The 24,784-nt window shown below is 39.9% G+C and overlaps 1 protein-coding gene and 1 long non-coding RNA gene across 3 annotated transcripts in view; one reads left to right on the plus strand and one right to left on the minus strand.

The window, feature by feature from the left end:
* The window catches only part of tafa5a (TAFA chemokine like family member 5a), a 525,393-nt gene extending 512,857 nt beyond the window's left edge, over nt 1-12,536 (minus strand). The window contains exons 1-2 of one of the 2 annotated variants that reach the window (XM_052034225.1): nt 12,234-12,536; nt 11,511-12,092 (exon numbers count right to left, since the gene is read on the minus strand). In XM_052034225.1, coding sequence (XP_051890185.1) covers nt 11,511-11,613 — 103 coding nt within the window. In that variant the 5' untranslated portion in view covers nt 11,614-12,092; nt 12,234-12,536. Of the gene's footprint in view, nt 1-11,510 lie in introns of both variants that reach the window. The other variant, XM_052034224.1, reaches the window with a different exon arrangement.
* Nucleotides 12,415-23,589, plus strand: LOC127580605 (uncharacterized). The gene is made up of 3 exons (XR_007957840.1): nt 12,415-12,551; nt 18,875-18,904; nt 22,919-23,589. It is a non-coding gene; the product is annotated as an uncharacterized LOC127580605 (long non-coding RNA).
* The last annotated feature ends 1,195 nt before the right edge of the window (nt 23,590-24,784 follow it).

Raw genomic sequence — 24,784 nt, forward strand, 5'->3', positions numbered from 1 at the left:
TTGCAAATTGGAATAGCAGAATCATTATGTGCAATTGTTGACTTCAACATCAATTTCAGAGGCCATAAAATATTGAATGAGAAGAATCAGGGAAGGGGAGGAAAGAATCAGAAGTAGAAAGCGAAATCAGTGTTGATGAGATATTCCAGATCAGAGCGATTAGAAAATCAAAACAACCTCGTTATTCGTGACCCAAAGGTGGAGACCTTTCCGGGACTGAAACAAAGAATCTTGCAGAAAAGACAATATAACCAGGCTCCAGACAGATTCTCGTAACAACAGCTCTATCTGGAAGTAGTGGAGACAAATAGGATACCATTCAATATATGGACAAGTTCAGTCAGGTGATGGATGGGGGAGCATTTGGGCCTCAAGTCAGGGAAGAAGCAGAGAGACAAGAGAAATTAACTTGTAAGACCAATAAGTGATGACACTACTTGCACGTACACAAAGACACACTGAAGTAAGAGGAACTGGAGACATGAAGATGGTGCCAAGAAAACATTGCTTTTCCTGGATGTGCAAGTGTTAAACCATAACCCATGCTGTTTATCAATGCTGATGATCAGTCCAAATAAATCCCCTTGAGAAATCATTTGTTGCTCATGTCAAGAGCACTGACTAAAAGCTGCCAAACTGGTTCGATTCCCTATTGACTTTCTGGCAAGTAATGATACAGTTCAAAAATATTCAGCACTGGCCTCAAATCCCAAAAGGTATCTATCCTCTTTCTGCCAAGAATTTAAAGTACTATTAGGTCAACATTGTGCATTTGTTAGGTTATTACAATCTAACAATTATTTTTATTTACAATATACTCAAGACATAGATGTTTTCTTTGCCGTAGCCCCAAAGCATACAAACATCAACCTGAAGCTGGTAGAGAAGATAATTTTTGTGTGACCACTTCACAATAAATCAGCTTAACATCCAAAGCATGGCATAAATTTTCAACATTGTTAGCAGCCAATATTATTTCATGCAAAAAAGGACATTGGTACACCTTTTTTTGCACATTAACAGTTCATGATTTTTTTAAAAATCATTTGTGGGAGCTGGGTATTGCTCCGAAGTTCAGCATTCACTGCCCATCTTCAATCACCCTTGACAAGGTGGTGGTGATCTGCCTTTTTGAATTGCTGCAGTCCTTCCGGGAACAGCGTTCCAAGATTTAGACCCAATGATGATGCAGCACCAGTGATATATTCCCAAGTCAGGATAATGTGTGACTTAGATGGGAATATGCAGATGGTGCTGTTCCCATACACCTGTTATTCTTGCCTTTCTTGGTGGTGGAGTTCAGGCATTTGATATGAAAATCCTGGGCAAGTCCTTGCATTGCAGGTTGTAAATGGTACACACTGCAGCCATAGTGCAACAGTGGTGGAGGAAATTAATGTTTAAGGTGGCAGATGAGGTGCCAATCAAGCAGGCTGTTTTGTCCTGGCTGGCGTAAAGTTGCTTGAGAGTTGTTGGTGCTGCACTGGTGTTGAGAATGTTCTATTATGCTCCTGAGTTGTGCCTTGCAGAAGGTGGAACGACCTTGAGAGCACAGGAAGAGAGTCACTGGCAGCAGGATACCAAGCCGCTGACCTGCTCTTGTAGCCATGGTGTTTATGTGGCAGATGCATTTGAGTTGTTGGTTAATGATGAAACACAGGATATTGATGATGAGGGACTCTTCAGTGGTAATGTCCAGAGTAAGTGGCTAGACCCTCAGTTGTTGGAAATGGTCTTTGCCTGGCACTGTTGTTGCATGAATTTTACTTTCACATCAGCAAAACATTTTTTGTTAAATTCATTTTTGGGATTTGGGCATCACTGGCAAAGCCAGTATCTACTGTCATTGATAAAGTGGTGGTGTTGTGCCTTCTTGAACAATTGCAGTCCTTCTGGTGGAGGTACTCCTGCAGTGCACTCCGGCAGTATGAATGTTACTTGCCTCATATCAGACCAAGTCTGAATGTTGAATTGTTCCTATTGCATGCAGGTATGGGCTGCTTCGTTCACTGAGGAGTCATGAATGGAATTAAACATTGTGCAATCAGCAAACATCCCCATCTGACTTTATCATGGAAGGAAGGTTATTCCTACGACACTGCCCTGAAGAACTGTATCAGTGATGTTGTAGGCCTGGGATGATTGACTTTTGATGACCACAACCATCCTCATTTGTTCCCCAGAGTGTTTTCCCTATGATACCCATTGGCTCTGTTTTACCAAGATGCCTCGATAACACATTTGCTCAAATTCTGCCTTGACATCAAGGACTGTTTCTCTTATCTTACCTTTGGAATACATCTCCTTGGTCAATGTTTGGATCAAGGCTGTGATCAAGTCTGAAGCTGAGTGGTCTTAGAGAAACCCAGACTAGGCACCTACGAATACATTATTGGTGAATAAATGCTGCTTGATAGCACTGTTGACAAGAGCATCCAGCACTTTGAGAGTTGATTATTGAGAGTGGACTGATTTAGCAGTAATTAGTCAGATCTAAGTTGATTTATCCTCCTTTTTGTGAACAAGGCACACCTCTGCATTTCTCCACATTGTCAGGTAGCTGCCAATGTTGTAGATGGACTGGAACATCTTGGATATAGGCCCAGCTAATTCTGGAGTGCGGGTCTTCACTACTACAGCTTGGATGTTGTCTTGTCCCACAGCCCTTGACGTACCTAGTGCTCTCTGCCTTTCCTTGATATCCTTGATAGTGTGCATCAAACTTCCTGAAGACTGGCTCCTGTGATGGCGAGGGAGGAAGCTGAGTTGGATCATCTATTTGGCATTTCTGGCTGAACAGGGTTATGAGTTCTTCAGCATTTTCTTTTGCACGCTTATGCTGGGCCCCACCATTGTAAAGATGGGGATGTTTTTGGACCCTCTTCCTCCTGTTGAATTATCCTGCATCGTTCTAGACTAGTAGTGGTTGAACTGCAGAGCTGCAATCTTGCCTCTATCTATTGGAAGCTGTCATTCCTGTTTGGGGCATGAATGTCATCCTGTCTTGATAATAAAGTGAGGGATATGTTGGGCCATGAGTTTACAGATTTGTTGATGTATATTTCTGCTGCTGACGATGATCCACAGTGCTTGATGGATGCCTAGCTTTGAGCTGCCTGACATGTTCTCATTCTATCCCATTCAGCATGTCCGTTGTGCTGCACAAATGACAGAGGGTGTCTTTAGTGTGAAGATGAGATATTGTCTCCACAAAATCTGTGGAGTGGTCACTTCTACCAATGATGCCATGGACAGATCCATCATCTACACACCCTCATATTGGTTCACTCTCAACCCACAACCAGTCTGACAGCTCCATCCTTCAAGACTCAGCTAGTTCAGTCTGTGATCATGCTACTCTTCGTGATGAACACTTTGAGGTTCCCAACCAGAGTACATTCTGTGCCCTTGATGCTCTTAGTTTGTCTTCCAAGTATCGTTCAACTGATGATGGAGGATGGTAGGTGGCAATGAGAAAGAGGTTTCTTTGTCCATGTGTGACTATTGGTAGGTCTGTACTGCTGATGAGACAAGGGATATTTGGGGATTGTGATGGAGGAGTCAGGCTGATGCTTCACTGGTCTGTGGGATACCTCTCCCAATTTAGACACCACTCCTCAGATGTTTATGAGGAGGACTTTGCACAGTCACTTGGACTAGGAGGAACTTTGCTGTGTCTGAATTTCATGCTTATATTAAGGTCAGATGGTCCTTCCATTTTGATTCCTTCTCAGTTTGAGAGTAGCAATACTGGTACATGAGTGACATGCTAGCTCATTTCAGGTGACATTTAAGAGTCAACTACATGTAGTGAGTCTGGAGTTACATGTCACACGTCAGACCAGGAAAGGATGCCGATTGCCTCCTCTGAAGGGTATTAGTGAAATGGATGGATTTCAATGACAAGCAATAGTTTTCATTGTCATTATTACTTAGACTAGTTGATATTTTTGATTTCCCAAATTCTAGATTATTAATCTATATTGAGATTCCATAGCTGTTATTGTGGGATTTGAACCCACATCTCTGGATTGTTAATCCTATAATATCTGGATTACAGTCTGGTAACAGAACCACAACATCACCATCTTTCACATTTGATCCATTTTGAACAGTTAGTTTCTCCAAAGTATTTTTTCTGAGTAGCAACTAAAGCAATTATGGCTCTTAATGCAAGAAATGAAATTGGAACTGCCCATGATTTGTTAAACTGTTAATCAGAATTGCTTGTAATTAAGATGCCACCAGCAGGAATATTACCAAATGTAAATAGAAAAAAACAATTTATTAATATTATTGCCACTGACCAAATTTATCTCATCAATATAAATATTAGTGTTGACTGTATCTGCACCTCGCACATTGTGGTAAATCATCTGCTTGGACAGATTTAACACAACCAACCAAATATTTTCAGTTGTCCTTTCATGCACATTTGACCATAAACAAATGAAACAGAATTAATCACATGAAGAAGCACAGGATGAATAAACACATGCTACCAGCTCCAATAGCACTAGAGTCATTGAAGAACATCGAGGTAAATCACTTCACACTCTGTAAAAACAGTGTGCAAAAAGCTGCAGCATTAGCATTAATTGTTTCACCCAAATGCTGGTTGAACTGAAATAATGCTGGAATACTTAATTAATTCCAATATAAATATTCCAGATGTTATTAATAAAATATGCTTAGTAGGGTACCTATCAGGGAACCATTGAAAGCAGTGTTTTATTTTGACACCATGCCTTATGTTCAGTTTATCTGTTGCATACATTAGAGAAATTCTTGCTTTTCATGATGAGACTCCGTTTTTTGTGTTTATGTTTTATTTTTCCTCCCAACTTAAATACATACATAAATATTTTACTGTTTTGGAGTTGTTCCTACAGTGAAAAACACTGCTTCAAATGGTTGTAAATGCAGACCTTAAATTAGTTGATAAGAACTAATGGTAGCCTTGAGGAACTGTGTTATCCTTTCACTGAGAATGCAGTTTTTGTCTGATATCTGATGACAATTGAAAATGGGAACTCTCTGTTGGAAACCTTCTGTAAGACACATTCTGGCTGCAAACCAGACCAGTGCCATTTCATGACACATTGGTTGATGTTTTGTTGTGCAACTACATTTAGGGTTCATTCTAATCTTTTGTCAACAACACAGAATAACAAATTTGCACTGTTCAGTTTCCTGCACAGGATGATATATTTATACAATATGGAGTTTTCTGTTTCCTACCTTGCTATCTGCACAATAGTAAGATGAAATCTTTACTGCATAGCTGAAAGGTGATAACCATTCATAGGTATGACCACTGCAGTAATATCTTAAAACACCAGCTAGATTCAGATGCATTAAGTATTTTGCCATTTAATCAAACCCTTTCTAAATGCCAACCTTATTATCTTTCAATTACAATGAGTCCAAATTTTCTGAGATTCCACATCTATAATTGATGTAATGGTCAACTTAGTTTCTGTTTGTTTGGCAAACATTTTGGTGGATGGAAAGGTGCCCGGAACAAATTGTAATTAAAACTTGAGTGGCTCTTTTTTTCATCCAGATATAATGGTGCAAAGGCTCCACTTGCTGAAATGAAAGTCTCCTCTTTCTGTACTGATTACAAAGAGATGAATGGGTTTCAACTGCTGACTGGATACATGATCCCAAAGCTGTTGAAAACTTCCAAGTGAACTTATGATAGTTCGGAAGGATGACCATGTGATAAATGGAGATGCTTTACTGAGGCCTGAAGAGATGGACCTATGACGTGAAACTTAAAAATGAACTTTGGTTTCCACCTGCTGGTTGTAAACCCTGGGGCACTAATCTATGGGCTTGGATAAGAACGTTTCTCATTCTCCAATGCCATTATCTTCACTTTGATGGGTATACAATGTTTTTGATACAAATGAAAGTAAAATAAATGTACAGCTGGAAATGTATGAACAATGTAAATAATTTAAATTAATTTCCTCACCCTGATTATTTGTCCACTATCCTGTTCCCCAGCAATGGCAAAAATCATAATCAATCTTATCAGATGCAATAAATTTCTAAGATTTATCAAAAATCAATCTTAGAAATGCATTCAGGTGGCAGATTGATGGAAATACATTGAAGAAATCAAACCATGTTGTTGACCCATACTGAAGTGTGAGCTCAGCAGGAGCATTATGCTTCTTCAATAAAATACAGCTTTTATTCTATGGTCATTTCATATTTTTCATTGGCAAAATGTTAGCAATACAGTTGTAGCATGGACAATTAAAACAGAAATTATTCCAAAAAAATTGTATATGATTCTCTAAGGGCTACATGCTTCATCTAGTACTTTTTAAAGGCCTTGTTTTACATCGCTATGATGTTAGCAGAAAGAGATATTCGGTTGAGAATAAAGCACATGTCTCTGAAATACTGCATCAGTAGCACATCAACATTTTTATATGGGCTAGAGGTATCACTGTAAAACAATTCCTTCTATCGACCAGCTGGTTATGTGGGTGGTTAATGCAGCAAGGGTGCTCTGAAGCAGAAAATGCACTGACACAGCCAATGCATGTAAACACATAGTGAGTTTGTTGCTAGGCCAGATTAAACTGATTGCATAGGGGATAAGCAACTTGGCTGATGTCATAAATCCTGAGACTGAACCTTGAACAGAACATACCGACATTCAAATACCTATGTTGCAGCTTTTGACATAACTAGGATTTGTTTTGTTTGTTATATTTAGATGTTACAGATTTATTACCAATACTAACCTGTGTCACAATAGCTGTGAGATATCCTGCATAACTTTGACAGTAATAAGGGTTGGGTTAAAGCACAGAAATGCTGTTACTTCAGAGTTAATGAAGCAAGGAAGAGGATTTTGTTTAACTGCGAATATGCATTCACCAGTACATTTGTGCTACATTATACATTAGTATTGAAACTGAAAGATTCTACCTATTTGTTTGAAACTATGATAATTCAGAATAATATTCATACTAGATAAACCACTGTTCCATTTATCTGCATTTTTGTCAACCTGTAATAATCCATTTAAAAAAATCACAATTAACTTGGCAACTTCTAATGCCAGATAGGCAGCTGAATGCAGCAAACTAAAACAAAAATAAAATGGAACAAAATAGAGTTTGTCTTAACCTTCCTATTTATCGTTGCGTTTACATATGCTGACCCAGCTTTCTCAAACTGAAGAACGCGTTCCTTGTGGTTCGTTTAGGTGCTGTTCCGTTGAAGTCTCCTTGATAATATATCAAATACCCTGAACATCCTTATTAAATCCAGACAAGCAACCTTTGCTCCTTACTGGTTTTTAAAGGCATGTGTCATTCACACGGGAGCAGCGCTGGGAAAAGGTAGTTTTTTTTTTCTCTTTACACACACTCTATATTGTTCACACGGAAATAACCTCGGCTCTTTTAAGACTGATCTGAACTCGGGCATCTGAATCCTGTCGTTTAAGCCTGCATTGTGTCACTATAGCAACAGAGGAAAGTGCACTTTTAAATCCAACCAGCGGAAGGCACCAACGGATCCTTCATTTTACAGAGAAGGTTTCTGGTTTCTGGAAGGAAATTCACCTAATCGCGGTAACTCTATCACGTTCATGCAAAGCACTGGAACCAGGATGGAAATAGTTAAGGAACAGACATGTGTTAGATTTTTGCTCAGCTCCCTCACTGAGTAAACCCATTCAATAAATAGATAAACCCTTAACTTCTGCCAGTTTCCTTCACCGCCCACTTTCCTCTGTTGTGTGCAAACTGCCTTCGCCAAGTGAATACAGGGAATGACAGTGACACGAGCGCAAAGGCACCTCGGCGACTTTTCGGACACACAGCCAGCTCCTGTCTCGTTGCCGGGAGAGTTGGCGAGCAGTCGGGCCGTTTCACCAGGCACATCGCCCATCAGCGTCCCCTCAAAACACACGGTTCCATTCCCGCCGTCTGTTTGCAAAAGAACCATCAGAAATGCAACGAGCAGGATATTAGCACATTTCTTTGTCAACCCCTACAGTTTTAGTTAATTGGATTTAAACGTTGATTTGATAAGGATAAGGATTTGATGATCGCCAGTGGGAGGGGATCAGTGTCGTGTCTCTGCAGCTGATCGATAGAACATAGAGCATTACAGCACAGTACAGGCCCTTCGGCCCAGAATGTTGTGCCTACATTTTATCCTGCCCTCAGATCTATCTCCCCCTTGCCTCCCACATAGCCCTCTATTTCTCTATCATTTATGTGCCTATCTCAGAGACTCTTAAATGTCCCAAATGTATCTGCCTCCACCACCTCTGCCGGCAGTGCGTTCCACGCACCCACCACTCTCTGTGTAAAAAAATTTACCTCTGACATCCCCACTATACCTTCCTCCAATCACCTTAAGATGATGCCCCCTCGTGTTAGCCATTTTCACTCTGGGAAAAAGTCTCTGACTGCCCACTCGATCTATGCCTCTTATCATCTTGTACACTTCTATTAAGCAACCTCTCATCCTCCTTCACTCCAAAGAAAAAAAGCCCTAGCTCACTCAACCTATCCTCATAAAATGTGTTCTCTAATCTGGGCAGCATCCTCATAAATCTCCTCTGCACCCTCTCTAAAGCTTCCACATCCTTCCTATAATGAGGCAACCAGAAATGAACCCAATACTCCAGGTGTGGTCTAACTAGAATTTTATAGAGCTGCAACATTACCTTGCAGCTCTTGAACTCAATACCCTGACTAATGAAGGCCAACACACTCTATCCCTTTTTAACAACCCTACCAACCTGTGCAGCAACCCTGAGGACATGGACCCCAAGATCCCTCTGTTCCTCCACACTGCTAAAGAGCCCTGCCATTAACCTTGTATTCTGCTTTAAAATTCAATCTCCCGAAATGTATCACTTCACACTTTTCTGGGTTGAACTCCATCTGCCACTTCTCAGCCCAGCTCTGCATCTTATCAATGTCCTGTTGTAACCTACAGCAACCTTTACATTATCCACAACACCACCAACCTTTGTGTCATTTGCAAACTTACCAACCCACCCTTCCACATCCTCATCCAAGTCATTTATAAAAGTCACAAAGAGCAGGGGTCCTAGAACAGATCCCTGCAGAACACCACTGGTCACTGACCTCCAGGCAGAATACTCTCCATCTACAACCACCCTCTGTCTTCTATGGGTGAACCAATTCTGAATCCACACAGCCAAGTTTCCCTGGATCCCATGCCTCCTGACTTTCTGAATGAGCCTTCCATGAGGAACCTTATCAAACACCTTACTAAAATCCATGTACACCACATCCACTGCTCTACCTTCATCAATGTGCTTTGTCACATTCTCAAAGAATTCAATCAGGCTCGTGAGGCACAACGTGCCCCTCACAAAGCCATGCTGACTGTCCCTGATCAGCCTACGCTTCTCCAAATGCCCATAACTCCTGTCTCAAAGAATCTTCTCCGGTAATTTACTCGCCACTGAAGTAAGACTCACTGGTCTGTAATTCCCAGGGTTATCCCCACTCCCTTAATAGATGCACCATTTACCTCTGATTTCTCAGATGATAACCACATCAAAGATTCCCATTCTGTTTTTGTTTTAATTTGGGGAGGATTCATTCATGTACAGTAAAACGATGTAAATACACAGGGGCCACTGTGTATTCTGTGTTCCAGGTTCATATCATCTCCTCTCGCCCCTTGACAGTGAAATTCGAAGTGACATACCAAAGGTACTTAAGAGCAAATGCGGGCCATTACTGGCCTGAACAATTTCCCCGTGCACCACAACTAAATTCTAACCATCAAACCCCGCGCTAAACTAACCGCACACACGCTCTCCTTTGAATGCAGCACTGGAAGGGAGGTGCACCAATCATTTTATTCCAGCGGCTTTACTGAGCTCAGGACAACTCTGTCAGCTGCCGGTTTCGTACTCAAAAGATCTGCGTCTGTGGCTGATCTTAATCTGAAGTTTAATGTTCAGCCGCCTGCGTGCTTCGAGTCCACTAGTTTAAAAAAGTTAACTAAGAGTATAAATGAAGTCTGGTCGGAGCAAGAGCCCGAGATCAAAAAATGAAATCATTAGCAAACTTTAACATGTAGGCAGATACATCACCTATTCTGATAGGAGAGATTTGCTAAGGTGCCCTTTGGTTTACGTACAGGGAGAATTCATTTTCAAATGTTTGCGAGTGACGATATATTTTCATTATCTGTATCCTTATCACTGTGCACAGCTCCGCCGTCCTGATTTGCAACAAGCAGACAGACATACGAACAAGATTTGTGGCAGGACGTCGAATGGTTCCCTGCATGTGTTGACTGTCTGCTCCCATTCTCAGAAGCGAGGCGTACATGAAGTGGAAGATAAAACCGCCCGGACATTGGCGTAATTTGAAGGGTCAGAGGAGGGAAAGAACGGAACCAGCCCTGCTGACTGGAGTGGGCGTTAGGTGGGGGAATAGCGGCCGCCACGGTTGGAGAGAAGGGAGCTGAAACCAAAAGTTTCCAGATGCAAAATAAAACCGAGTTAATCACAAACCAGATCCAATTACTTCCCCCATGCCTTCATTTTACTGAACCAAATAAGGCGGCTTTACTACCTCAGAAGCAAAAAAACTGCAGATGCTAGACATCTGAACCACAACCAGTGCTGGAAAAACTCATCGAGTCAAGCAGCGTCTGTGGAGAGACAAACTGGGCGAAGATGGTCACACCAGTCATTCGAACTGATGGATGCTCGCCGAGTTTTTGCGGCCCGACCCGAAGGTTGCCAGCATTTTCTGTTTGTACTTGCTTTTGGTTCGACAGTTCCATGATGTCACTAACGCATCGCTAAGAAAAGTTAGATTTATTTAAATATTTACACTCCATCGCATTGAACAATTCATTTCAAAAATACCGCGTCACCTCGATATTAAGAGCAAACCGATCATGTCCAAATTTAACTATGAAGGTGCGTTCGGACAATCTGACAAATTGGACAGAGTTCAGCGTTCCTGTGACAACATTTCATTGGGAATTAATCATCGCGTTGTGTGCGCTGGACAGGGGGCTCCAGGTCAATTTTCCGGGGACTGACACAGTCGGCCGGTGAGCCACACAGCAGCTTGGCCCTCCGGGGCTTCCCGAAATTCTCAGCTCCGATAAATCCGCGCCACATGGCAATGCGATTTCAACAGAACGCTGAAGATTCTGGGTGAAATCTGAACTCGGGCCTTGATGGACTTTTCCGAGTTGAGCAAATTGCCAATCTAACCACACCAAGGTAACACACACACACACACACACCAGTGCCCCAGCTCCTGCCTTCACTCAGCTTGGTCTTAGTTTTCCTCTTAAGCAGGACTGATCAATAGACAGCGTGCACACACAGTTTATATTTCAGCAATACTTGACCACTGAGTTGTTGTGGGTCCGCTCAAGGACACGCAAGGAATTGATATTTAAATCAATGCTACTTATCGTTTAATCGGCCGTAGCAACCAAAAAAAAACTGTACTCACTGCAGTATGCGATCAGGAGGCTCGCCAGGATGACGACTGCCCAGAAAGTTGAGGGCATGCTTGGCCAAGTGTTGACATCCTTACGGGTGTTTGCTGGAGCCATGGGAGGGGGTTCTTTCTGTTTGGTTTCACAAACCAAATCTCCCGTCCAACGAGACCCTTCCTCCACGCGTAAACCCTAACAAGAACATGTCCCTCCTGCGGGATCGCCGCTCAGCATCGCTGCCGCCTTCCGCCGACCATTGCCTGCACACAGCGCTGACTTGGTGAGCTGAAGTTACACTCGCTCCTTCGGTACCGACCGCAGCCAGGCCAGAGCTCCGCGTTAGGTGTCTCGGCTGTTTCTTGCGAATAATGGCAACACCTGCCAATGATTCCCCAGGCCACTTTATTCGCACTTATTCAAACTCCTTGATGATATATATATATATAAATATCATTGACAAAAGCCTCGGGTTTGGTTGCTTGCAGCTCGGGGAGATCTAGATATGGGACTCTCTTTACAGACCCTAATCCTATAAAACATCCCAACACGCTGGGGGCCGAAAACGAGCTTCGTGATTACACTGACTTGTAACACCCCTATAAAGAGAAAGAACCGGGTTAGAAACCAGGAGATCCTGGCTACAGAACAAGAAAATGACTCCGGGTGGACACCGGAGAGAGCCTGGTGCCCGTGGATGGCGACACGCACACACTTGAAGAGAGACGGCAGTAACGCACCGGCCGTGTACAATATCACATCCGTCCACCAGCTGACGTTGAGAGCCCCTTGCTCACAGCTCCCAGCCGAGACACAGCCCCAGCTCCCCAGACGTGGTCGGTGACAGAGAGTATTCAGTCAGCTTCTGCTTACTCCAAGTGGCCCCGAGCGACGGCGTTGATCCAAAGTTTTCAAGGTGCTTCAGGAAGGCTCTTGTCTGGAACACTGTTCCAGGCTGGAGCACAGAATTCAAGCCTCTCGCAGCATCTGACGCAGCTGCCTCTTAAAGCGAGGAATAATGTTCCTGTTCCCGAGCACGCCCACAGCATTCGCCGCGGGTAAGCCTGGAAACAATCATTTTAAACCATTGCTTTCTCTTTAAAAATATACGCTTTTCGTTCAAGCAATTTAAAGCCCGTTTAATATTCACTGGACACTAAATGGGGTTTATTCTGAAATAAAGTCAGATAAATGCTGGAAACTCTTCAGTGGTTCAGGCAGCATCGGTGGAATGAGAAACAGGGTTAACGTTTCAGGGTGAAGACCTTTCACCAGCTTGTACTCCGCCCGCAGCTTTCTCGGGCGGGCTTTTATATTTTGCAGGTGGGTGCAACGTCGAGGTCCAAAAAAGATCTCTCAATGGCAGAAACATAACTTTGTAAGTGGAACATTTTGTACCTGCTCGTTTAACAACAGGGCACACACGAGGAACACAAGGTACAAGGAGATCCGAAATACAAAGTTTTGATCTGCTTTACCTCTTGATACGCTAGTTTAGAGATTCTATGTGTATCACTGTGCGGGTCACAGCATTCTGATACCTGTTAAGATCTGTGCCAGACTATCATGCCCAAGACAGCTTTGACAAACGTTCTCAGGGTAGGCCACGGTGATTCGAGGTGTCCTGCTGTAAATATTCGCCTGTCACTTTACCCCAGATTAGGCTCCCCTTTTGAAGAATATTGAAGAATATTTTCTTCAAACATCCCATCCCAGGCGGTTTCTTGTGGTAAGAGTCTTATGATACCATCTGCACCATCGCTGGCCATGTACCGGCGGAGACACTATCGATGAGGGCGAGTTAATGTGATCTATAGCAAGAAAAAAAAAGCTCCTAAAAAGCCTTTAAGTAGTTTCAGGATGGAGTGCATGAAGCAGCCGAATCATCAGCCACATTCTATTTCAATGCTTCATTCTTGCCACATCAGTCTTAATGGGATGAGAACTAAAGCAACCATTACGATAAAAATATACCTATCATCAAATGTGCCAATACACTGGATACTTAATGTTATATGCAGCATGTACAGTAATATGTCACTGAAAACAGAGCAAGTGATATTCAATATCCCTGATCTGATCGCTGCCTTGCTCATGGGTTACTGGCGGGTCACCAGCTGATTGACTGATCGCCATGTTGGCTGCCTAATGGAGCCAATAAAGGTGAGAAGCTCCAAGAGATTGATGTTTATGCACGTTGCCAGGGAAACATATCATCATCAGGAATTGTGTAGTTGCCTGAAGTAGGATGTGCTCAAAAATTGTTAGGAAATGTACTCAACCTGTATCTTTTCTCTGAAGCAAAGTGCTGGAATCCATGGGTAAATGATTTGCTTGGTTAAAAATATTGATCATTTTAAATTAGCTTGCTGTCTTTCATTGGATCTGCCTGCAGATTATAGATGAGAATGTATATTATCAGTGAGACAGGTAATTTCACAGTCCATAGAATTGCTATTTCACACATATGAAATAACAGCTAACATTCAGCAGTAGCACATGGTTCTGCTAGGATTGATTTAAAGATGCTCAGATGGGATGTGGACACATATCTGTTTGTGTCTTAAGTCAGCCAACAGAGAGAAATGGTGCCTTGAAAGGATCAATATTTCACTGATGGTCATGGACCGTAAGCACATAAAGTGATCATGGAAGCATTCACTAATGTGGCAGGTTAGCATCTTGTTGCCAATTTCCCAAGCAGTAATGACTGTAGATGGATTGGTGATGAAGTAATGCAAGTGAACAATGGCAATGCACTTTTTTCTCAGTTAAGACGAAAGGGAAAAATATAATCGAACAGTGAGTTAACTCACTCCCAGCCGATTGCCAGCTTCCAGTTACAACGCGGTGTCAGCAGGGAAATCTAAACTGCATGGATCAACGCTAAACAGGAGAGAAGGTTCCTGAAACAAAAAGCGAGAAAATTCATGATATTTTTTCCAGATTCTGCTTCAAGTTTTCATAGGAATAGAGCAAACAGAATGTGTCATCGGATTCTGACCATTCTATTAATATGAAAACACCAAAGATAATGATAAATGGTTTTGCACAACCATATCTAAAACCATTACTGTAAATGTCTTGCAGTACAATACAATCTGTACTTCAGCGTAGTGGCTAAATTAGTAGATTGGCAGCCAGAGTCCAGACTCTTGATCTAGAGATTTGAGTTTGAATCTTATTATGGCTAATATAAATTCGAATTATTAAATAAATCAAGAATTAAAACAAGTCTCAGTAATGGTGACCCTGAAAATTCCAGATTGCTGTAAAAATCCATCTGATTCACTGGTGTCCATCAGAAAAGGAAATCTATCATCCTTACCCAGTCAAGTGACTCACACCCACTAATGTTGGTCGCTCTTAACTGCCTCTTCAATCCAGGGCACAGTCAGGAATGGACAATAAATGCCAGCATTGCCAGTGACATCCACAGCCTGTGAATGAATTATAAAATCTTCACCAGTCTAACCAATCTGTCATAGGCTTTACAAATTTCTATAGATGTATGGTGGAGAACATCCTGACTGGTTGCATCACAGGCTGGTATGGAGGCTCCAATGCACAGGATCGCAAGAGGCTGCGGAGGGTTATAGACTCAATCAGCTCCATCATGGACACAACCCTCCCCACCATCAAGGACATCTTCAAGAGGCGGTGCCTCAAGAAGGTGGCATCTATCATTAAGGGCCCTCACCATCCAGGACATGCCCTCTTCTTGTTACTGCCATCAGGGAGGAAGTACATGAGCTTGAAGACCCAAACTCAATGATTCAGGAACAACTTCTTCCCCTCCACAATCAGATTTCTGAATGATCTTGGGTTTTTTTTGCACTATTTATTTGTTTTTGTAATTTATAATTTTATGTCTTTGCACTGTACTGCAGTCACAAAACAAATTTCACATCATTGTGTCAGTGATAATAAATCTGATTCTCATTCTGAAATTAGGTAATGTTCAATAAGCTTCACTTATGTATCCAAATCACTGTAAAAAAACACAATGTAAGTTGATGCCTACCAGTAGTAGAAGATGTCAGGAAAAGGTGGTTAAAAGTATAAGTTTTGAAGAGGCTTCTACAGGCAAAGTTAATACTGAGGGGCTTTTGGAGATTGGGAGCTTTAGAAAGAAGAGATAACTCTGCTGGAGGCTAAACTGATGGTGGAAAGAAAGGACTGATGGACTTTAATTACCCCAGTGTTGATTGAAGCAGTGTTTGTTTTAAGGGCAGTAGGGGATTATGGAATTTATGAAGGGTATTCAGGAGAACTTTCACGAACAGTATGTTACCTGCCCAAGAGGAAGGCGGCATTGTAAGATATAGAAGTGAAGTGGGAAATGTCAAGGTGGGGAAAGCATCTCAGGAATATTGATCACTGTATAACAAGGTTAAAAGTAGTTTCAGAGAAGAGCAAGAAATAGAAGAGATAATTGGAGGAGGGGTAATTTCAACACATCAAGGAGGGATCTGTCCTGGGTATCTTGGAGTCAAAGTTGACAAATATGAGAGTATAATTACGATGGAGTACATTGAGGAGTGGGTTTGGATATAGTCCGGGAACACTTCTGCAAAGAGAACATGGAAAGGAATCAAACCCAGGGCACACTAAATCAGAAGGGAGGAGGGTGAAACAGGAAAGAGGTCATACAGCAGAGAACCTATAAAATACAGAAATGAAGCAATCAAGGAAATAGAGGGATAAATAAACTGTACAAGAATAGATTGTCAGCTAATGTAAAAAGGAATTCAGAAGTCTTCTATAGGCATAGTGCGAGTAACAAAGTTGCCTGGAGAATAGCAAGGTCAATTTGGATTAAAATGTTCTATTAGCAGAGAGAGAAAGAAGGCATGACTGAAGTTCTAAATGAATAATTTGCATTATTGCTTACCATGTAAAAGACTCCACAAAAGCTACAAACAAAATGTTATCGGGACTCTAGTTGAGATAAAATCTATAAAGGGGAAGTAGAAAGTTGACAGTACTTACAGATAAATTATCTGACCCAGATGGGCAGCATCCAAAGTTGAGAGATAAGTGAAAGTGGAAAATGCAGAGATGCTAGTCACTATCTTCCATTTCTTAGACAAGGGTGGTGTCAGATGACTTAGACTGCAAGTGTTACATCTTGTTCTTAAAACAGAACAAGATCAATTGGATAATAGCATGTCATTAGACAATAACATGATAAAACAAAAACAGAGTTTTAATCAATAGCTGTTTCTTGGGATTGGATGGAAGCATACTTTGGGGTTTATTCACTATTGTGCTTTTTTAGAGCCACTGCTGCTTTTAATCCACATTATATATGTAGAGTTACAGGTCATAATAGTGAATTTTGAAGATTATGTAAAACTTGTAAGCTTGGCAAACTTGGAGGAAGCAAGTAATGAACCTCAAAAAAGGCATTGATGGATTGGTAGAATTGGCAAAGATCTGGCAAGTAAAATTCCGTGCTGAATAGTGAGGTAGGAATAGTGAGGACAGACAACATCTTGTAAATGTTACACATTTAAAAGGAATTACAAGAACAGTTTGGTGTTTTATCGCTATTGTTTGGGATTCTATGTACAAATTCCCATCAATGTTTTCTGCCCCATGTTGTTATATAGCTCCAAATGATTCTACTTCTTGATCAGAGGGACCAAGTACAAAGGCAAAAATGGTAAAACTATGTGAAACATTTGAGAGACAAAGGACTGCAGATGCTGGAATCTAAATGAAAAACATGATGATGCTGGAGGAACTCAGCAGGCCAGGCAGCATCAAGGCCGTGTCCGAAACGTTGACCACCTGCTTTTCTCCACAGATGCTGCCTGGCCTGTTGAGTTCCTCCAGCATCACTGTGTTTTAATGTGAAACATTTGACTGGTTCCTGCTGAAGTAATGTGTCGAGTGCTGGGTACTGCATTTTAAGAGGATGTGAAAGCTTTTGAGAGGAGATTTACCAGAGAGATTCCAGAGTGAGGGATTAAACTCACATGGATAGACTAGAGAAACTGTGGTAATTCTCTTTAGAGCTGGAAAGGTACAGAGAAGACTTGACCTAGACATTTAAAATCAAGAAGAGTTTAGGTAGATTACATTAAAAAAAAACATTTCTAGTGACCAACGAGAACAGATTTAGGGTATTTGATAAAGGAAGTAGTAACAACCTGAGGAAAAAAAGAATAATTTTTTTATGAAAAGTGACTAGGATTTGGAATCATTGTTTGATAGAGTAATAAAAACAGCTACAAAACTAGCTCTTGCTGGAGGATTAGATAAGTATGTGAAGGGTATCTTGTGGCGATAAGAGGGAATGTGCTGAAAGTGGGACAAACTGGTTTGCTTTACAAAAGAGTTGGTGTATACATAGACCAAATGGGTTCCTCTGCTCCTTACTGTTTTAAAACTGTATAATTCAAAGGATTGGGGGTGAGGTGTAGGATTGAAAATGATCTCGGAGATGGAAATGGGCAACATCATGAATTGATCTATAAAGGATGACTGGGAATAAGTACCATGAGACAAGTAAGGGGAAGGGCTGAAACCTAGTGAGGCATAGAGTACAGGCGGGAGAATTCTGAATGTATTAAATTTAGTTTAAGGTTGGATTTGGAATATCAGAGACATTAGAGATTACAGTGCCTTTCAGTGTTGGGATGTGTTAAGTGTGAAGTAATGAAAGAAATGAAAGTAAGTCTCGATAAGAAATAGTTTGTGGATTTGAAACTCAGGTCAGGGTCACACACAACAACTAAGGCTGAGAGTCATCTCATTCAATCAGGTAGAAACTATTGAAAGGGGATGAAATTTGAACAAGGTACTGAATCTTTGGTGGGAGCAAATAAAAGGGCTTTGATCTGCCTATGAACCCACTTGAGCAATTCCAACATTTAATTAGACATACTGGTGATGTCTTTTAAATTTCAACAGTTCAAACAATAATTATACTGTTAGAATTAGGGACTACTATTTTATTACAAACTTCTTGTGTTCTTAATTCCATTATTTTCTTTATGGCATTTATAGTATTGTTAAATGGCATTTACAAAATTTATATTTTTGGGAAAATGTTATCAGAGCCAAGATGAAAATTGCAAAATGATAGAAGATTATCAGTAAAGCTGAAGGCAAACTCCATCATTTAGCACTGGAGAAATTATCATGCATTTCCTTTCACAGTTGTAAATATATTTATTTATTCTTATTTTCTTAAGATTACCAATTAATTTTCCAACATAGAAGATGACAATTTTAATGTACACAAATCAAGATGATAACTTTAATAAAAATGCTTCTGTAAACAGTTGATTACCATTCTTTCATTCACTTCAGCAGATGGCTGAATGTAATTCCAAATATAAGAGAAAGTTTACCTATTTTTTTTATGCAGATGAGAATCCGCCAGCAGTTGATTAAGTGGGTAAGTTCATTATCAATAAGATGCCAATGATGTGGCTTCCCTAGAGGCTGCATCTTTGCATTCAGTTTCTTTTACATTATGAAGCGTTTTCCCAATCTCTGACAAATTCGTCACTCTTTGAGATGTTGCTTCATCCAATCATTTAATGCCTATAGGGAGGTAAATTGCAGTACAGGGTACTGAGGGAGAAGTGATTTTGAACAAATGCTCAAGATATGATAGAAGCACAGAACATTAAAAAATATATTGAACTTTGAATATTTTATACTATGCCAATTTTGATTTTAATATAATTTTATGGCAGTATTATAAGTTCTTATGTGCAATTTGATAATGAGAGAATTTATGTTTCAAATTAAAGATTAACATTTTATTTTCATTTCAACAATAATGTTAAATAAGGTGGTTAAATACTGCTCCTTGTGTAGCACATGCCACTCTGAGCAAAGCATAATAAGAATGTTTTGCTGATAACTTTCTTTCCATAAGGAAGATATCCAAGCCAAGACCAGAAAATGTGCAGCTTACAAGAAGGCCAAGCGACAATTTCAGTCCAGCTTGATTGCTGATGATTATCCATTCTATCCTTGAGCATGCAACTACTATTGTTAATCCATCTGTGGTAGTTTGTCTATGACCATGTTCTGGTCTGTTCTTATCCTAGACAAAGAAGTCCTGAGTACTAATCAAACCTTAAAAGCCTTATCAGAAAGCTCATGAATTATTGGGAAATCTGATTTTCCTGTGTTGTCTATTATTTCCTGAAAATGATTGGTGAGGCAATCAGTATAATCACATTATATTGTTTAGAATGAACTCTATCTCCCTTCACAGATGCTATCAGACATGCCAAGCATTTCCAGCATTTGTTTTTTTTACATTAGAAGAACATTACTTTCTGGAATATAAATGTTGATAATTACATGTAAAAGAGTATTTTGGGGTTACTTCATTTGACACAACACCTTACAGGGCCAATGACTTCTGAATTTAATTATCATTGAGTATTCTGTTTACACTATAAGCATTGAATAAAATGGAGGGGAGATTTTGTAATTAAACTTACACCAGGCTACCATAAATGTTCTAATTTCAATCATATCACTTTGACTAGTACCTTAAAAATTTCATCAATAAGAATGGGGTGAAAAATGTTGAGTAGGTCCAGCTTAATAAATCATTTTTATTGGCTTGCCATGGATCCAGATTGAATAGCTATCTCCATGACTAATTAGCACTCTAAATCACAAGTAGTATCTAACTCAATTGTATCAGAAATATGAAATTGTTTCATCACTTTCAAATAACAGAAACATCTTCTTGTATTAGTCCTTCTGAAGCTCCTTATTTACTTATTAGAAGTGGCAAAGCACCATACAAATCAGCATTATATACAAGGCTTATGACAATGAGTTAAGTGAATAATCTTCAGAGTACTAACTGACTAAGTTGTTAGTAGAATATAATACATTAAGTGGAGTAGAAGATCAGTCCCATCCTTGTGCCTAAGTAAATGCTACAAATAAAAGCCTGTTGACTAACAAAAATAAATCAATGATTATATCATTGATCAAATGATCATCATTTATCAATCATATTAAACAGTGATCTAATATTTATCATATAAAGAATCAAATGATATAAACAGGCTCTGTTTAAAGTGAGTTATGCCATTATACTGTACATTGCATGCACTACCCAGGAAACCTATTTTTCAAGTCACATTGATAAAGCAGATGTCAACCTTAAGGAGGCAATTTCCTTTTGGATTCAACGGGTTTCTAATGTAATTAAACAAATCTGTTTGCTGGACTAAGCAGTTACCTGCTAAAGTAGTCACAGCCACTTCTGGAAACAACAGAATAGCAATATAGATAAAAGGAGCAAGCAAGCACATTAAGCTGCAATCCATATGCACAGTCATCATCTCTTCAAAATTGACATTGCAACTAGGTTTAAGGCAAAACATGTCAGCACTCTCAATGGAACTTAACCCCCTCTGAAGCAGTGATCTGGCTTCTACTATTTGGCTGTTCCAGGATTAGGCAGAACAAGGACTGTGGACTGCAGACACTCCTTTGCATGGAAATTTAAAACAGACTGTACTCTTACTGGGAACTATTGTGACATTATTTTAACTTTAGATGGGAAGTTTGCAAATAGATCTTATTATACAGGCATCTAGAAAAAGAAAAAAGCTGTTAGGGATCTACAGCATATTTTCTGGAAACAAAACCAACTTTCTTGCTAAATAAGTTAAAGGAAATTACAATATTGGGGAATGGTGAAAGAAACTTTATTTATGCATTCACCACATCCCAATATATTTTACAGCCAATGACATACTTTGAGGCATTAGTTAACCTTGCACTGAAGGAAATAGAGCAATCAATTTGTAGACAAAATCCCACAAATTGATGGCTAAATGTTGGTCAGCAACCATGCAGCTGTTCGTCTGCTTCCCTACATTTTTCAAAATAGTTCAAGCAATCTTTTTTATTCTTCTGAGACAGAAGGCAGATCAGTTTACTACTTTATTAAAAAGATGGAACCTCCTAATAATGTGCCACCCAAGTGTCAGATTAAATCTTTTGACCTCATGTCCTTGAAATGGGATCTGAACCCACAAGCACCTGGCTCAGAGGTGAGAGTACTACACAGAGCAACAAATGACACATTGATAAATGTTTAATTATTCAAAATGCCTTTGATGGAATACTCACAAAATGGTGCAAAATGAGGAAATATCAAACTGATTTCAGTCTGAAAATCAGTTCAATAAGATGAAATAGAAAATTAAGTTCATAAATATAACTAAAAGAAAATTAGTTATTTATGAACTTAAGGTGGCCAATGGTAGAATACCACAGGTGTAAGGAACATTCCTCTTCACCTACATCATGAAGTATGTTTAATATATACTTATGAATTTTGAAAAATGGGGGATACACTTTAATAATTAATATACTTTAAATATTAAGGAATTGTTTACCTGTTTCAGTAATTGACAACTGATTTACAGCCTGTTTGCTGAGGACCATTGGCACTGTGGTCTTGATAGGAAACCTCGAATGTTTTGGTGTTGTGATGAACGGCTAGAATTAAAAGAGTCATATAAGAGGATGTTGAACTAGGGAGGAGACCTATGGGCAACTAATCTTTTAAAGAGAAACTGGAGGAAGTAGGCCATTCAGCCTACCATGTGCATGCCGACCACTGGGCACCCATCCATATCAATCCCATCACCCAGTCCATAGCCTTCTATGCCCAAGTGATTCAAATGCTCGTTTTGACATCCCTTAAATGCTGTCAATGACTGTGCTTCCACCACTCTCTCAGAAAGTGTATTCCAGGTACTCACCACTCTGAAAAAGATTCCCCTGAGATCCCCTCCAAACCATTTACCCTTCACCCTTTATCTATGTCCTCTAACATTCTCTATCTCTGATGTGGGGAAGCAGTGTCCTGCAGTCTACCCTATCTGTATCCCTTATAATTTTATATACCTCAATCATGTCCCCTCTTAATCCCCTCTGCCCCAGGGACAACAGACCCAGCCTCTCCAGTCTCTCCTCGTAACTGAGGCATTCCATCCGGGCAACATCCTAGTAAATCCCCAGTCTGCAGTCTCTTTTGCCATTATCCTGGTGAATTTCCTCTGTACCCTCTCCAGCATAATCACATCTTTCCTGGTGACAGAACTGCACTATAGGAGAGATGCACACATCACTCCATCTGAGACCTGACTAATGTTTTTGATGACTGTGGTGATGAAATGGTTAGAGAAACTGGAAGTCTGTCACAAGCTACCTAGGTTACATAAAGTGAGACCATTCATTGATGTGGGATAGCATGGTCAAATCCTTATTCATTTTATGCTACAATACAATGATATTTTGCATGGATTAATTTATGTTTATTTTGTTTGTACAACTATTAGTACAATTGATATAAATCAAAATAATGAACCTTGATAATTTATACCTAATCTAACCTCACTTTGTTCATGCCTAGCCCACCTTCAAAGAGCTTGAAGAAATGAACATGTGAAAGGAAAGGAAACCCTATCCAGAACACAAGAAACTGCTATTGCTATGTCCCTTGATTACATTATTGAAGATGATAAAGAGCAGTCTAAGTTAACCCTAACACAGGGCTCCAAGAAGAGGGAAGTGTGACCTCTTGTATATTTAACCCTGCAATGAGGAAATCCTTTATATCTTCTGGTAATGTTTTCAGAGAGGTAAACTGAATGATAAACAAGCTATGTGATGGCACCTATATACATTTAGTCAATTACCATACTTTCCACAGTTCCATTTAATCCTGGGAGAATGGTTTCCACCAGAATTTGGCCACATCCAACAGAACAAATCTTGGCAAATGCAGTGCAATGTAACTATTGCAAGGCTACAGCTGCCTGAACCTTCAGAGCTGCCATTGAGGCATAAAAGTGATGTTCGTGAGCTGTGTAATTAATTATGTGATGTCATTTACTCTCACTGTGTTCCTTTGTTAGTCTACAGCTCCTTTCATTGAGTCTTGGTGATGTTCAAAATGAAACCTATTTTTAACTGATTTCTTCTGAATTTAATCTGTTCAATCAGCTTAACTTTCTCCAGCATTTATATACTTATGCTACCAATTAAAACTGAAATACACCTGAAAGAATAAACAGGTTTCAAACAGGCAATAAATGATTTAACAATCTCTAACACGTTGCAATCTGAGTGCACCAGTCCCTTCATTGTAATTGAGGAATCATGTCTGACTAATTTCCATTTCATTTCATTTTAAAGTGAGGCTTCCACTTGTTTGGACTGAAAGCTCCTTGGACCACCAATGACAAGAATATCCCTCCAAGGTTTGGCCTCTTATCACTTGTTTCATTCTAATACCCATTGTAATACAATGATTAGTCTTGCAACAGCTGTTTTATTTTGCTATTCTCCTATTTTCAAACTGTTGTCTCCACCCATTTAGCTTTCTAAAAATCCAGTGGCCTCTTCATCCAGCTGGGAGGATTGCAGTGTTAGCAAATACCATTACCAATTCTTTCACTCTGTTTTCTTAGTCAACAAGTGTGATTGAACAACAGGGTTAGGGAACTGTTCTTAGACAGTTCAGCTGAAGCCATAAATGTCACCTTCAGGAATGGCTGGCAGTCAATAATGAATTCAAATTTGCATTACTATGTTAACAGTTAAGTACGTCTGTGTTAAAACTGTGCTCCAACATGTAATATTGATTTGTGGATTTATTACCAAAGCATAATTTTAATGTTACTAAGCCTATAGTTTCCTTTCTCAGTGCATAACAGATTAACGGCCCATATCCTGTCTTTCCAATAAAGCAACTGGGAAAATCTGCTTTTTTGTTTGTATAGTTACCATGGTTTGTAAATGGCTTTGTTGGCAAAGAGATTGGACAGTAAAAAGCACCTACAAAAGTCCTGTTTCAATATTTGTTAAGCATGTAATGGTTACCTGTTACACTGGTCCAATGAAGCCTAGGGCAAACTCAAGGAACAGCATTTCAGCTTCCAGCTTGGTACATTGCATCTCTGAGCACTCAACATCATACTTCACAACAATTTCAGGTAACCAACTTTTCCAGTTTGTCTTAATAGTAACTAGTTCTAATGAAAAGTCATCAACCTAAAACATTAACTGTCTTTCTCTCTCCACAGATGCTGCCTGATCTGCTGAGTATTTTCATTATTCTTTGATTATATTTGAGATAGTTAAGTGAGTGGACAAAGAAATGGCAAACAGAAGATATTGTGGGAAAATGTAAACTTGTCTATTTTGGCAGGAAAAATGAAAAAAGAAACATTATCTAAGTGGCAAATGATTGCAGAGCTCTTAAATGCACAGGGAT

The sequence above is a fragment of the Pristis pectinata genome, chromosome 19, assembly GCF_009764475.1.
Source record: "Pristis pectinata isolate sPriPec2 chromosome 19, sPriPec2.1.pri, whole genome shotgun sequence".
Classification (NCBI taxonomy): domain Eukaryota; kingdom Metazoa; phylum Chordata; class Chondrichthyes; order Rhinopristiformes; family Pristidae; genus Pristis; species Pristis pectinata.